Genomic DNA, 16,493 nt, shown 5'->3' with positions numbered 1-16,493 from the left:
AACATATAACCACTTTTCAACCGGAAAACAAGATATTTTAACTTACAATATTCTTACTAAATATTAATGTAAGAAACTAATCCAAAACTAAAACATTATTAATATACTAAATATGATCTATATAATCTAGCTAATTCAGCAGGTTGGGGCCTATAATACTGCTAAAAATAATGGTATTGCTTTGGTTACTGCAGTAAACAAAGCAGCATGCTGTCAAATCTAGTAGGATTTAATTGATTTCATAAACTACACAGCATCCTGATAACATATAACCATACATTGCATAATCAATAATGAAATCAAATTTAATACCTTGCAAAATATTGTAGAATTTAAGTCTTTTTAATACTTTAAGAACCTTAAATTTCTCTACATTATTTTATCAACTTTTAATACTTTAAGACCTACCTTATCTGAAAGCTAAATTAATAAGCTTTCTATTAATGTAGGTTTGTTAATATACAACGCAATCTGTAAAGCAATCTGGCAACAGAGGTACAACTACTAAAACTCTAGAATTTGAGGGTTCAAGCAAATCTCAATATTGAGAAAATTAACCTTAAAGCTTTTAAGTTATTATAATGCATATTACTAAACAAACAACAACAATTAAAAATCTAATGATTTTTGGCATAAAAGAAACATGTATCATTTTGACTCATGCAGTGTATTTTTGGATGTTATATCCATGTAAACTCATACAACATTAGACGACCCCAAGAGCTAATTTTTCCTTGATTTATTTAGATTCAATAATGGTTGAATGGCCTTTACGACCAAACGAAGCCCACAGTTTCAGCTAAATATGTTATTTTAATGTTATACCGAAGAGAAAAGTCACTTACAGCTTAGATGAGGATAAATTAAAGGTGCTGTATATGTAAGTTTGACACCCAGTTGTTGAACTAGGTATTGCATTCCTGGATCAAAACAAACGCAAGCACAGGTAGCCAGATTAAGAACCAACAGGAGCGAGTCTGACGATCGAGCGTAAAGCCTGACTTAAATCGTGTTCTAATTAAAAGCAACGGTACATGATGGGATGGTTTTTCCATTTTAAAAGGAGTTTTCTTCTAACCTCTTTTGTTTTAACACCTCAAATTGATATATTAGAAGTGTCTTCTATTTCTTGCAGCTGATCAACAGGACAAACTGACAGTGCTGTTTACCTCAGGTACACCTTATGTGCTTTGTTCAGTGTTAAATGCAAACAATGTGAGTTTAAATGCCATTTTACTTGACGTGTACCACTGTAAGCAGCAGCAGATTTACCTCAGATCTTAAAAATACAATAAACTGTTTAAAATTGAACTTAAGATCTGTAAAATAATGCAAACCAACACATATCAGTGATTCAGCATGTACATTTAATATTGTTAAAAAGGATTAATATGTATTAATAAGGTTGTAAACCTTATCATTTCGTGAGTGAGTGCATATACTGTGCTTCTGAATGGTAGTATTTAAATTTCATGTTTCCTCCGGTCGTCTTCCTCATGTAGCGTTGTTAGGGTACAGGGTTACAATGCAACCTGCTTACCTAATGTTTACGCTTGTATTATTTTTTATCAATTGCTAATTTATAACCTTATGTGGAACTCTGAATCTGCGTCTCATTTCGGAGTCTGCTACTGTCCACCGGAGGTCGCATTTCGGTCATGGACACATGCTATGAGAGCCTTTCTGAATGAATGAATGAATGACATAAGCGGTTTTCCACAAAGGCAACCCCGGGTGCTGGAATATAATTGGCTAAACTGGCAGTGGGCAGGTTAAAATTACCAAAACAAAGACAGACATTCCGGCAAGGAAAACACATTATTAAAAGCAAAATATTGGACTTCAGCATTGTATTTCAGATAAACAAGAATGTTCACTTAGCTAGCATGTTTTTTTAAATATCTCCAAATATATTATGGTATTTTTATGCTTTAGAAGAGTCAAAATCTTACATACAGCACCTTTAAAAGCATCCTCATTTTTATGTGAACCATCCATTTACAGAAAAATAAGAGAGCTCACCTCTGACTCCAGGGGACAGTGTGTCTTCACTTGACACTGAGGGAGTCTGACTAGCACAGGATGAGTCTGAGGTGTCCTGAGAGACCAGCTTTCTTCTCCTCTTCTCATCACCTTCTCCTCCTCCCTAAAGAGAGATTATTTTTTGAGAAGGATATTTATGAATCTTTATACATAGACCTTTAAGGCCAAGCACACTTTTCCTGACTGCAGTCAAGGGATGTATTAGTAATGTTTGTTTGTGCAGTGACTGACTCTGTCTCTGGGCAGTGGGGGCGAGCAGATGGCTGTTGTGCTGCTGGGTAGTGAAGAGGTGTCTGTGCTGCTGATGTCCTGAGATGAACCTGCCGTCGCAGGACAGAGCTCACTCTCTGTGGCTGATTCGTTTGAAGAAAGCAGAGACAATAGAGCAGAGGCTCGCAAACCTACAGAAAACAACAGCAAGCAGGACTTAACGCAATAATGGCACATCTCTTTAATTGCGACATTACTGAGGATGCTTACGTGATAAAAATCAGTTTATTGAATAACCTAATGTCCCAGTTCACATTTTCATTATTTGGGTGAACTCACTCTTTAAGCACATTCCTGTAAATGCCCTCATTGACTTCCTATACAAATGTGTTGATTACCTTTCCCAGTCTGTCCCTTCAGCAGGCACTCTTTGATGATGTCGAAGCACTGGGTCTGCAGAGCACTAGCATTACCCAGGGTGACATCATCCAGAGACTCTCCATCCTGTGCTTTCTCGCTGATCAGCTCAGAGGTGAACAGGGCGAGAGCGGCAAAAAGAAGCCAGGAGTAGTTATGGATGTAGGGCTGGATGAGTCTGTGGCGGTCACTGATGCGGATGGTGACCATTGGGTATACAGTGATGCGGTGGGTGGGTAAATGGCTGGAGACACAGAGAAAGAAAAAAAAAATCAATGAACATGATGTTTATTATTAATAAATTAATAAAAGGGGGTTTCAAGCATCAAAATCATGTGTAAATGAGTCGTTTACTTTTTACAGTTACTTTTGTTCTAGGGAGTTTTTTAAGCAACAAAACTACTAGACATTTTCATCATAAATTATAGTAGACACAAACTAAATCTGTTTTGTATGCTTTGGCAAGTGTCCTTATTTATACCAAGGTTTCTGCAGGTTTCACCAAGTTAAATCTAACACTTTTTAAGACATTTTTAAGATCATTATAAAATCAATTTTAGGCTTATACAGGGCTAAATGCTAAAAATTTGTTTTGAATATCCCAATTAAAAATATTTTTACTAAATTTATCAAAAATATTAAAATTTAATAATACAATAATAATAATTTAGCTTGAATTTTTTTCATTTCCAAATATATCCATTCACAAACCCTATAACCCTTACTAAATATAGAACAAAATATAGCTTTAAATTACTTCAGTCTACATTAATAAAAATTTTATGTAGGTCAGGTCAGTATCCGCAGCAGTAAATAAATGGAGAACCTTTAAGCAAATGTTAATGTGAGGAAAGTAATTAAATGCAATTTCAAAATAAAAAGTTAAAAGTTTGACTGAGATAGATTGTTGGCGATTGCATGGGTGTTAATGGCTAGATTGGGTAGCTATACATGAACAAAAGAAAATTAAGACCTGTTAAAAAAAGATTTAAGACCTATAACACAACATTTCAGTAGATTTAAGACTTTTAATGGACTAAAATTTAGCTTTTGAGATTTAAGGCATTATAAGACCCTGCCGATACCCTGATAAACACACAAAACAAATATTTTAAAAGTGATCAAAATTTTTGTTCTCCCTTACTATTATTTAATAATGTTTAGTCTGTTTAATTCTTTGTTTCTGAACATTATTTTAGACCTCTGTGCTTTTTTTCTTCTTCTTCGATTTTACACAACATATTTAATTACTTTGCACTTTAAAAATATTTCCAGATTTCCAGAAAAAGAATTTCCAGATGTTTTGTTGAAAATGTTGCTTGCTCTAAACAGTGGGATGAGTGTCGATGATCAAAGACGTAACTTTAAATATTAGTATTTATAAACAATGCATTCTAGGGCTGCACAATGTTGGACAAATCTGACATTGTGATATTTGGTTTTGCTGTGATATATATATATATATATTTATTTATTTTTTTTTTTAATATATATATATAATAATATGTTTATCTAATCTAATCCTGCGATGTGACTATTGTAGAGATGCATGTGATATCCATGCCCTAAGGATATAGTGTTCAGCCCTAATGCATACATTCACAATGGCATGTTGCTTCTTAACTTGGCTTGGTTGAACAATTAAACTTAATTTGAGTAAACTGGTTGACATTAGCACTTACATTTTGTAAATTTAAATATCTGCATAAAGACAAACCCAGTATTTCTGGTTTAAAATAATAATAAACAAGATTATTCCAAAATTCAAAGTCTGCCAGAAGTATGTTTTCATTTGTTGTGAGTATTACCTGTCTGGGTATTTCTTGGCATTGTAACAGCCAAAGCAGAGATCGAAGTCCTCACATACATTACAGTTGATCCTGCTGCCCACGATGAGGCCCTGGCAGTGGTCACAGGCATACTCCATGTTCACCATCTCATGGTCATCCTCGTGGCCTTCGGGTTTTGCACCGCCTGAATAAGGAGAACAGAACTGTTCAAAAACACACACTCCACCCAAGCAAAAATGTGTAGGAAATGAACTTCAGCTATAAATGAATTATTTATCGTCTAATGTATACATAAAGAGAAATAATGCTTCATTGTGATGTAGATAGAGTTAAAGTCATGGCCATCTGTGATGGTGTGACTCACTGAGGAAGCAGGTCTTGCAAAGGTCCATGTCTGTACACTGTAGACAGCGATAGCGATGCCACGGTGCGATCCGCTCACAGCCGTCACACGAAATTTCCACATTCAGCAGGTCACAGTAGCGTGCAATGAACATGTGCATCTAAAAAGCCACAAATGAGCACCAATAAAAAAAAAATCACTTCTTAAAAATCAATTATTTAATGTATTTTAATAAGCACAGGTTTTTAACCCTTGTCTACAGTTCAAATTGACTACCCTTTCGTTATGTTCGTGGCTGTTTTTGACCCACTTCCGTTATAATGACATTTTTTGTTTGAAAAGCCATGACAGCATATAATCACAAATTCTTGGTTGTTGGTGGTTTTCCCTGCTGGGAAGCGGTAAAATGTGTAATTTTTTACAAGTGATCATCTGTTGGCAGCATTAACCCTTCAGATAGGTTAGTGCAAAAAAAAAGTTTCCGGCTTTTATATGGAGTGTTACGGGTATAACATGAGATTATAGTGCATGTACATAAATACACTTACAATGTTTACTATGCTCTGAGAGCTAAGCTGCTTATTTTGATTTTCTTAAACATTTTAAGACAAGTGCGCAAATCGCAACCTTGAAATTATAAGGTTCTATCTGTGTTCTGAATGATTTTGAGATTTTGAGCTTCAAAGTTTTTGCATTCCATAACAAACAGTGTGTAATATTTATTCTTAAATAAAAAGCCTTAAAATGTAAACAACTTTAAAAAAAAAAACATCCCATGACGTAAATAAGTTGTCATTTAATAAGAATATGTGAATAACTCAATTTTGACAAAAATGTCAGATAGAACTTTATAATTCTAAGGTGACGAAATGTCTCTCTCACACTCACACACACAATACTCCACATAGAAAGCAAAAACTCTGCTATCTTGCTCTGCAACTGATGATCAACAGTAAAAATTAAAAACAATGTAAACTTTTCTCAACAGGGAAATGCAGCAACAATGATTGTGATTACATGATGTGATGGCTTTGCGATCAAAAAACATAATGATGGTCAATGGGGCAAAAACAGCCACAAACATAATGAAAGTATAGTAAATTTGCCCAGAGTTTATTACTGAATTTTGAAATGTTTAATGCATTTCCCTAAAACATGTGCCAAAATTGATTGCCAAATTGCCAAAATGATTTGTCACCAAAAAACATTCAATTTTCTGCAGAACAAAGAATGTTGTGGCCAAATGAAAACTCAAAATCACCCCAGAGTGGATGAAAACATCCCCAACAACACACTAGGGTTAAGAAATAAGTAAGTTGTCTTCTATTAATTTGATTACTAAAATGCGACATCTGGATTCAACCCACACAACTTTGTAAAATATGGCTATGCTTTCTCAGAAAAGAAAAACCCAGCACACAGTTAACAATCAATTTCACATTCTGGAACTAAAGTCAATTCAAATATTTACTCTGCCTGAACAAAGTGAACTTAGGATCTCATGATTATTAGGCATTAACGTGGTGCTGACATTTGCTTGTGTTTGAGGATTAAACAAAGCAAGAAGGTTCAAAAGTAACATGTTCAAAAAGCATGACATGAATAAATATCAATCCTATACCTCCACCTAGAAGGTGGCTTTTGTTCTTATTTATCCGACATTTTATTAAATTGTCTAAATTATTTGGTCTTTTGTGGTATTGAATTTTAATGTGCAGAAACTTTATTTGCTATACGTACCTTTCTCTTGTCCTCCACCGAGGCCTGGCTGATCTTGTCAAACCATTTCTCAAACATGCCGTCCAAACACTCATCCATCCATTCACAGTTCCTCTCGTAGTCAGCGATCTCATCCTCCTCTGTCCACTGACTACACAAGCACATCACATGAAGAAAAGGACAGATGAGAAGTCACATAAAGCATTGCATACATTTAAGGCTAGTTTGTTACATTAGGATTAGGTGCAGATTAAACCGATTAACAGTGTCAGTTATACAGGAATCAAAACAATGCTCACCAATTATGCTTTTAAGCATAATTAAGCATTTTCACATGAACAGTTAACAATTTCAAGTGAGAAGTTCAAAAATAATTACTTGCACGTAACGCCCTTTCTCCATTTTTATACTCAAGTCTCTATTATATTTTTCTTCATGATACTAAGCATGCTTCATGATCCTCATTTTATTACCGTTTTCTCCTTTATCACATACTTAGAACCTGTGTTGTGATAAAAGTGATATTGTGACAGAAATTTGTTGATTTGTGACAAAGGAATGCATTTTAAAAACTCAATGGAGTCTGAATTTTATGCAGTAGCTATTTTGGGTATAGTGTTTCGGATTTGTTTTATAAATTTAAAATTTGGTATTATTTATATTTCTTAAAATATTTGTAACAGTAAATATTCTAAAACTCTTAATTATTTTTTTTTATATCTAGACAGAGTCTTCTTAAAATAAGGCCAACTAATTTGGCTGGATTCAACTGGATTCATGAATTATAACCATTTACCTTTGTAGAGTACAATTTCCCATATGACCAACAAAAAGTTGGTAAAAACATATAAGAAAAATCTGTGTATATACATAATTAAGGAAGGAAGGAAGGAAGGTAGGTAGGAAGTTAGGAAGGAAGGAAGGAAGGTAGGAAGGAAGGAAGGAAGGAAGGAAGGAAGGTAGGTAGGTAGGTAGGTAGGTAGGTAGGTAGGTAAGTAGACAGACAGACAGACAGACAGACAGACAGACAGACAGACAGACAGACAGACAGACAGACAGACAGACAGACAGACAGACAGACAGACAGACAGACAGACAGACAGACAGACAGACAGATAGATAGATAGATAGATAGATAGATAGATAGATAGATAGATAGATAGATAGATAGATAGATATTTTTTTCCTGGTGTTAACTGAGCTGTTTACTAGAACTGTTAAATAACTAGGTTTGCCTCAAATTCTTTTAAACTGATTTCTTTCAAGGTCTCCAAAAAATGTATGGGCTCTGATAAGTCTCATACCTTATAGCAATGTCATGCACACTGATGTTTTCCTGGGACATGGCAAGCAGAAGATCCGGCAGTTTAATATCAAGAAACAGTGACAAGTCTTCAGCTTCCCAGCTCATGTCCAGCAAATGCAGCAGACAAGTCTGAACGCATGATAGTGCAGGAAGCAGAACCCTAAGGACACACACACAATGAACATCATACATATAGGACAAACAGCTGTAGGCTATAAAAGATTAGAATTTGTCTTAATTAGCAAAAAATGTACTTTGTAAGTGACAAAAAAGCATGTGCTAAATAATTAAATGCAAAAGTAAATGTATTAGTCGTGTTATTTCTGAAGAACACACTTGCTTCAAATCACGTTTAAACATCAACTCTGTATTGTATATTGTAGATCAAATGCTTAAAACCAGATGAGAGAGAACTCACTTTTCGTTCAGGACACTGAAGCCTTGCACAGCTTCAACTAGCATGAGAACCAGCTGATGATACGAGTGTCTGACCCGATCCCTCATCTCCTGCCCGCTGCCCACAAGCTGAGAAAAGTAGCTGAGAAAGACAGATAAAGATAAAATCACAATGATTTGGGACATTAGAAACATCCAAAATTACAACTAAATTTGGATTACATACTTGGTGAAATCTTTCTGGCAAGCCAAGAGTTCCTGGAGAAACAAAATGCAGGGTGCCTGGAAGAGGTGCGGTTTGCCCAGGGTGAGAATACACTGCTGCACGAGCTCCAGTACCTCACACACACTTACAGCCTGTGCCTTTTTCAGAGCCAGAGTCTGAAGAACACTGAACAAACACAAACACACATCATTACTGCTCATCCGGCCATCACATAAACACACACACACACACACATATATATATATATATATATATATGCACAATAAACATAAATGGAGCAACAAATCCTGAAATACCCTGAAAGTTGTCAAATTTCAAGTTAGGGTTTCACCCAGTGGCTAGGTTTGGCATAGCACCAAAACAAAATCTCACAAGAACATAAATTGTGCTCTTAGTTTTATGTTTAGTAAAACATATGGCTTTGATTAAAATAAAATTAACTAAAAAAATTGAACATGTATATTGTGAAATTTGACGTTTTTCTTGGTAATGAGGCAACATATATTTTATGCATTGTGTCATATCACTCAGCTCTTACTGTGATTTTTCTGATTTTATTATTAATTCCTAGCTGTGTTTCTATATACGTTAAAACTTTAAAATACAACTCTAAATACATCTCTGTTTGTCCTTTTCTTTAGTATAATTATAATATAGCCAAACAATTCATCAATGGCACAACTCAGGAGAAATCTGTGGTGGCATTTCACTCACTCCTAGCTAAAATCTTGGCAAGGCATCTACTCAATTTGTTAAGATATGTTTTGACAAATAAAGAATGTTAGTATTGCAAGTGTGTATTTGAGAATACATAGTGCTGTGACTGTTTGTACTTGTAAGTGTGTGTTTTAATTGCAAAAAAAGTTTTTTTTTCTTATTTAGAGTTATTGTCTTGTTTCAAATATTCAAGTTTTTAAATCAAGAAGCATTTTCTAGACAAGCAAAAAATATTGTTTTGTATAAATATTGGTTTGGACATAAGAATATTTTGTTAAACCCATTTGAAGATTACTTTGCATGTTTTAAGGAAAAACTCATTTAATTTTGACATTATTTCTGGCAATGTTCTCCCTGCCTTTGCGTGGGTTTCCTCCGGGTGCTCCGGTTTCCCCCACAGTCCAAAGACATGCGGTACAGGTGAATTGGGTAGGCTAAATTGTCCGTAGTGTATGAGTGTGTGTGTGTGTGTGTGTGTGTGTGTGTGTGTGTGTGTGTGTGTGTGTGTGTGTGTGTGTGTGTGTGTGTGTGAGAATGTGTGTGGATGTTTCCCAGAGATGGGTTGCGGCTGGAAGGGCATCTGCTGCGTAAAAACTTGCTGGATAAGTTGGCGGTTCATTCCGCTGTGGCGACCCCGGTTTAATAAAGGCCAGCCCTTTTAATAAAGGCCAGCGGATTAATAAAGGGACTAAGCCGACCAGAAAATGAATGAATGAATGAATTATTTCTGAGAACAAGACATTTTTTGATGGTCTATAATGTGCTTATTGATGCAAGACTTTAAATATTCAGACTAAAAACAAGATAAAAAAATCTAAATAGGATTATTTTTTGCAGTGTCATTATTACAGTCTGTGTCAGAAAAAGTGTATCATAACATAGGTATTACAGTACACAGGTATTACAAGGAGAAGGTGAATTATGAAGACATTTCTGATGTCCACATTTTTAAGGCTAATAAATCAGATAGAATTAGGTATTTTTGAAAAAAAAAAAAAAAAGAACCGTACACAGCTCCCTGTAAGAGTTGAGTTTTGAAATAGGGTAGAGCAATAGAAAATATAGTATGTACAGTATAGAATCAATGAAAACCTAGGGAATGTCCCCACAATTCACAAAAACAAACGTTTTTATATTATTAACATACCTTACAACACACATACATGCATGATACAATATATAACAGTCAAATGTTACAATATTCAACAGATTTTGATTAGTGGTGTAACGGATCACATATCTCAAGGTTCGGATCAAATTATGTTTTTTTTGTCACCGATCGGACCAGACAGATAGGGGAGAAGACATGTCATTTACTTTCCATGTATTACAAAAATCTATAAAAATATTTAAAATAAAATGAATAATCAGCTAAATTAAAAATAAATTGTTAAATTATTCAGTGCTATGAAAACTTCACTGTTACAACTACTGTTGCTGATGACGCTAAATTAAGAAATTAACATTATAATTTGTACAACCCATATTTATTTTAACTATAATTTTCAATAAATGATTAAGTTATTCACTCATAAAACATCATGTTTCATTGCTAGATCTCTCATTTTTGAAGAATTATTCAGTGGCATATTTTTGATGACTGGTTGTCACCACCTATTGGTTAAGTAACGTAATGGCAGCCTACAAATTTCATTTTTCAGCGTCAAGTTAAATGCATATGACGGTGATTTTAATCTTTACCATGAACATCAGTGGTTATATCTAAACTATAAACTGTTATCCCAGTACTTCTGTGTTATTAGATTGTTTGTAAACAACTCTCTTGATTTTTTCGTTTTTCAAACACAGATTTGCATGCAGCGATTGGAAGGATTAATACGCATTTGCAAATCACCATCATTTATAATTGATGTTGCGTGGGTGTTGAGAGCTTGATCTTTTAATGATTAATGGCGCAGTTTACACTGAATGCATTAATGCAGGCTAAACAAGTAGTGACAGAAAACATCTTTAACAAGCAACAAATTAATAATCAACACCTTCTAAGAAACCCACCAGATCCACAACTTCTTGCATCATCATTATATTTTACAGAAAAGCCTAAATGCTTTCATACGTGTGATTTGAATGTCGCAAGAGGCAATCTCTCTGCGATTGCTACAAATTTAGGATTAATCTACAAGTATGTAAATGTATTAATTCACAGGTCACATGTGTTCTGAACTGTGGGTTGTAATACTTTTACATTCATGCCTGTTGTCACTATTAAATTTGTGGAAAAGAGTCAAAAGCACATCCAGTTTTTTGTTACAGTGTGTCAGAAAGTCATTTAAATTAAGCATGACACAAACACAAGGAAACTAAACATAAAACTTGTGTATTTTTAGTTAAATATACACATCAAAATCTGTTGAATCACAGTGCCATGAATCACGCTACTGATAACATAAGATGGAAAACCCTGGTTCGTACCTGCTCTCATTAATGACCATGTCCTTCATAAAGCTGAGGATGTGCTTGAGGATTGGGAAGCGCTCTTTAACTGGTGGTGCCATGCGAGGTTCCTCCATAGATCGTAAGGAAAGGAGCCTCAGACGTCCCCGGCTGAACGGTGCTTTGCGTGGGAAGACTGACGGAGACAGAGGCTCTCCTGTTTGCGACTGAAGACTTTCTGAGGAGCCTGTGGCACCCTGAGAACTGATGCTGCCAGATGCTCCTGCATCACCTGAAGCAGACAAACCTTGGTCCTGTGTCCGCTCGCGAGAAGCAGACACAGGGGACGTCACTGCTTCTGCTCCATGAGGGGTCTGGGAAATGGAGAGAGACGGACTGGGCTGGAAATCTCCTTCTGAGGTGGAAATGGAGCGGAGAAGAGGAGCAGCACAAGCAATGTCTTCAGGTCTGGAAGTCTCTTGATCCTGAGGTGCAGAGGTTCCACCGCTTGGGCTGAACTGGAAGAGGAACAAACTTCTACTGATGCAAACTTCAGCTGTAAAGAGAGTGAGAAATAGAAAAAAAACGGTTACACTTGATTCTGATGTTTCGCTTTAGACATTTTGTTCAATAAGTAGCTGAAACAACAAGTCAACTAATAGTCATTACAGTATAGTATGGTGTACACTACCGGACAAAAAGTCTTGTTGCCTATCCAAGTTTTAGCAGATAAAACCTTGACTTCTAGTTGATGATTTGGTATCAGAAGTAGCTTATATGAAAGTCGAAGGCCTTTAGATTATGCTTATTTGACCAAAATAAAATATGATCATGCCTTGGTTTTTCAAATCATGATTTTTCCATCACCAAACTTGACTGATTTCTGAAAGAATCTTGGGTCCATGTGGGTTCCAATAGGTCTTCTGCAGTATTTGTGATAATTGGGATCAACAGATAATTCATCGTAAAAAATCTACCTTCTTCCACTTTTCTAAACAATCATCTAAAAGTAAAGTTATTATTTGATGCTTTTGCAACTTGGATCGACGACAGGTCTTTTGTCAAGTGGTGTATGTATAGTATAGTATGGTATAGTATAGTATATAGCAGTGTTAGATTTGTTAAAAAAGTTGAATGTGAATTTCATGTCAAAAACAATGGCTTTATTCATGGGTAAAACAATTTACTTTCATCATGCAAATGATATTAATTCAACCATTTTTGTTTTTAAAATAAGATTTATTTTTAAATGAAAAAGTTCATCTGATAAATCATTTCATTTAAATAAACAAATATTGGTGTAGCCAGGGTTTAAAGTTAAGCTTGCCTACTTTCAAGCACTTCAAGAAGTATTTGAAAACGCATTCATACATTCAATCAAAAGGTATTTTCTTTAATATTTACCAAGTGATTCCATTGTAACCTCATTCTGTCCTTCATCTTTTTCCTCTACTCCATTCATTTTACCCATAAGGTAGCGCTGTTTCATCTCCAACTAGCAAAACAGTTCAAAATACATAATAAATACAAAGAAAACATAATGTTACTTTAAAACCTGAAGTAGAAAGCCATACTAACCATCCATGTTCTGATGCCATCCGCGAGAGTGTAGACCTGCACAAGATCCTCACTGAGACCACTCTGGCCATTCTTAGCAACTAATGAATAGGAAATATAAAAAATGTAATGTAGTCTCACTTATGGACATGTATGACAAATTGACCTATTCATGCAACCATCCTACAGAAACAGATACTGCTGGTACCAAAGCAGTCAAGATTAGTGTGGCTTGGCATTGTGACATAATCAAAGAGCCTTTCTCCCTCAAAACAAGTCCACACATTGTGACTAAACATGATTAATTGTACTAAAGAAGATAAAATTTCATAAATAAATAAGAGACCACAAAACAATTAAACTAGCTGTTGATCAGGTAATAATATATGCATAAATAAACTCACGAGTTATTATTTTAACTCCTAAGTCTACTAATTTTAAACTTAAAATATTGTAAGCCTTTAGTTTTTAACCACCTTAAAAGTGTGAAACGTTTTATTCCAAAATCAATTATTATAAATCTATTATTAAAAAAAGCGAAGCATACGCAAAACTTATGCAAACACACATTTGTTTAAAGGTTGAATGAGACTGACATGCAAGTATTCCTAATAGTTCCTAATAGCTTTATAGTTAAAATTTTAAAAATATATTATTTGTTTTGATTTATTTATTTTCATAACAAATATTTGTTTTAAACTAAAATGCACTAAAATTTTTAAACATCACTAGCTGCTGGTAGCCAATTATGCATTTAATGCATAATTGATTGACCCAATGCATTTTATTGATGCAACTTATTTTCCTGAAGATACAGCAATCGAATATATCAATTTGTGTGCATGTTATATGGTAATTACTCTCATTAACATATTAATTACAATATTTACAAAATAATTAATATATTCTAATTGCATACTAGTTACATTTATATACAGTGTTTGCTCTTGTGAGCGTGTTTAAAACTCTTGAATTACCGAAGCTTTTCAGGCAGGGGTGAAGAGCGGGTGTGTGATAAACCATAGCTGCCCAGATGGCATTAACAGCCTGGTCCACTTTTAAGCCTGAAGCAATCTCATTTCTGATCAACTGCTTCTTGCAGTTCACCAAAAGGGCTCTCATGAGCTCTGTTCTGCCATCAGAAGAATCCTGGGAAGGATCCCATCGGGCAAATTCCTTCAGGAACTCCACCAGCTCGTCTCCCAGAGGAGCCGGATCTTCCTGCAAAAAGAAATTGCACAGAATGCAAAAATGCAATTAGACTGTTTTAGACTGAAACACACTGACAGAGTCAAAATCCTAGGGTAAATCACCTGGCTGGCTTCTGGGCTGGCCAAAGCTAACTTCTGTTCCCCAGGAAGGCCACTTAGTCCATGTCTGAACACAGGTTTCCACAGAGGACACGACAGGATGTGGTTCATCAAGGTTGCAGGTAATTCCTTCACACCGCGGATCTCTTTAAAACAAAAACATAAAATTACACTTTTCAACAAACTGCAATGCATAATATGTCAGAATATTATTATGTTTCTTTTTATTATACAAAATACAGACATGGATAAAATTTAAAATTCAATAATATTCAAATGTGAAGAAGAATTGGCTTGAATCCAATTGCAGAGAATGTGTATTTTTTTATATATAGAAATATACAATCTGTGTGTGAAGCTGTTATCTTTTCATATAAACTGCTTATGATAACAGTGTTTTCAATGTTTAGAAGTGGCTCAGGTGTAGTAAATGATCAACCTGAACTTTATTTCTGAAAAATCTGCAAGCTTTAGTTACTTATAATGTGCACAAGAGAAATATCCTGCAATAAAAATAAATTGCAATTAAATGTTTTTCCTAAATTTGTTCTGGCTGTCTTTTTAAATGGACAGCTAATTAATTGGGGCATCTGCCAGTGGCAGGAGTGACAAACTGTTTTCGGTAGTGAATTTGGTTTATTGCTTTTATTTGTACTTAAAACCATGTACAATTTGTTATTATAAAGAAAAACAAAGCTTTTTAAAAGAAACCTTTTTCAGATTAATAGATTATCAGTCTGCCCACTAACCGTATGGTGATTTTAAAGCCATGGTGCGGGACGCCAGACGGCCCATCAGCCTGGACACGAGCAGCTGCAGGTCTGAGGTCCAGGACACAGTGACGTCCGGCAGGCCATACGCCGTCACAGTGAACTTATAACCCCATTCATTATTACTGCTGTCAGAGTGGAACAGAAACTGCAGCTGGGGACCTGCTTTAAACGTCACTTTCTGAAGGAAAAAAAAACATTATTTATTACAAATCAAATTTATTTATGTTTTTTCTTCTTCAAAGATACCAGATTGAATAATAAAATGTATGTGCAGGTAGGAGGTATTATTAATAACAGCCTTCTTTTAAAAGGATAGTTCACCCAAAATGGAAAATTCTGTCATCTTTACTAACATTTTTACTTGTTCCAAAACACTTTCACTTTCTTTATCTGTTGAACACAAAAGAAGATACTTTGAAGAAAGCTGGAAACCTTTAATCATCGACTTCCATAATATTCATTTTTCCTATTATGGAAGTCAATAGTTTAACAGTGTTTAAGCTTTCTTCAAAATATCTCCTTTTGTGTTAAAAAGAATAAAGAAACTTATATGAAACACTTGAGGGTGCGTAAATGTTCATTTTTTTTGGGAGAACTATGCCTTTAACACATTTATTTTTAAACTATTTACACAACTAACACATTTAAATGAGACCTATAAGAATACTCCAGTAAAAAAAAACAAAACATTTTCAATACCTTTGGCCATTTCTCTGTGCCAACCTTCATATCATAGCGCACTTTCCCTCCTCTAGCATCAGTGAACTCCAGATAGTCATACCTACTCAATAAACAAAACACAACAACATTCATTGTGTGTAAATATAGCATAAACTTCAGAGTTTAAACAAAGTCAAGCCAGAAGGTGTCTGTAAGAAGAAAATATGCATTATCGACAGTCCTGTTATCACCAGAAGGTGTCAGTAGAGCTGTTCACACCTTTTCTCTGTCTCACAGCGAGCGTCAAACTCCACCTCAAAGGAAGTGGCTCCGGGACAGACAAAGACGGTGGTCTCATGTCTGCTGTTCTCATAGTTATGAGGAGACTCCATCTGCCATGTCCTCAACACAACAGGCTGCTGAGGCTGCTGACAGCCTTCTAAATCAACCTGCAAACACACAAATAACAAATCACTATTACTATACAGCATTTAGTTTGTATTTTTATCTCATGTCTATGCGACTGCTTTCACTGCAAATTGTGTCAAATCAACTTTACAGAAAAAAAAAAAAAAGTATAAAGTTAGTATTAATGTTTAGTCAGTGTGAAACCAATGTAATTGATGTAGGAA

At 35.0% G+C, this 16,493-nt stretch overlaps 1 protein-coding gene across 1 annotated transcript in view; it reads right to left on the bottom strand.

Moving 5' to 3' along the window:
* zzef1 (zinc finger, ZZ-type with EF hand domain 1) overlaps window positions 1-16,493 on the bottom strand; it is a 74,099-nt gene that overhangs the window by 35,821 nt on the left and 21,785 nt on the right. The window contains exons 22-38 of the mRNA XM_087253578.1: window positions 16,141-16,310; window positions 15,901-15,982; window positions 15,178-15,379; window positions 14,432-14,574; window positions 14,096-14,339; window positions 13,140-13,219; window positions 12,966-13,056; window positions 11,601-12,117; window positions 8,451-8,615; window positions 8,247-8,366; window positions 7,827-7,988; window positions 6,544-6,673; window positions 4,825-4,963; window positions 4,479-4,644; window positions 2,652-2,914; window positions 2,275-2,444; window positions 2,023-2,146 (exon numbers count right to left, since the gene is read on the bottom strand). Of these exons, the coding sequence (XP_087109704.1) occupies window positions 2,023-2,146; window positions 2,275-2,444; window positions 2,652-2,914; window positions 4,479-4,644; window positions 4,825-4,963; window positions 6,544-6,673; window positions 7,827-7,988; window positions 8,247-8,366; window positions 8,451-8,615; window positions 11,601-12,117; window positions 12,966-13,056; window positions 13,140-13,219; window positions 14,096-14,339; window positions 14,432-14,574; window positions 15,178-15,379; window positions 15,901-15,982; window positions 16,141-16,310 (2,968 nt within the window). The remainder of the gene's footprint in view (window positions 1-2,022; window positions 2,147-2,274; window positions 2,445-2,651; window positions 2,915-4,478; window positions 4,645-4,824; window positions 4,964-6,543; window positions 6,674-7,826; window positions 7,989-8,246; window positions 8,367-8,450; window positions 8,616-11,600; window positions 12,118-12,965; window positions 13,057-13,139; window positions 13,220-14,095; window positions 14,340-14,431; window positions 14,575-15,177; window positions 15,380-15,900; window positions 15,983-16,140; window positions 16,311-16,493) is intronic.

Source organism: Danio rerio, chromosome 5, assembly GCF_052040795.2.
Source record: "Danio rerio strain M-AB ecotype USA chromosome 5, GRCz13ab, whole genome shotgun sequence".
Lineage (NCBI taxonomy): Eukaryota > Metazoa > Chordata > Actinopteri > Cypriniformes > Danionidae > Danio > Danio rerio.
This window is presented reverse-complemented; position numbering and strand designations above follow the sequence as displayed.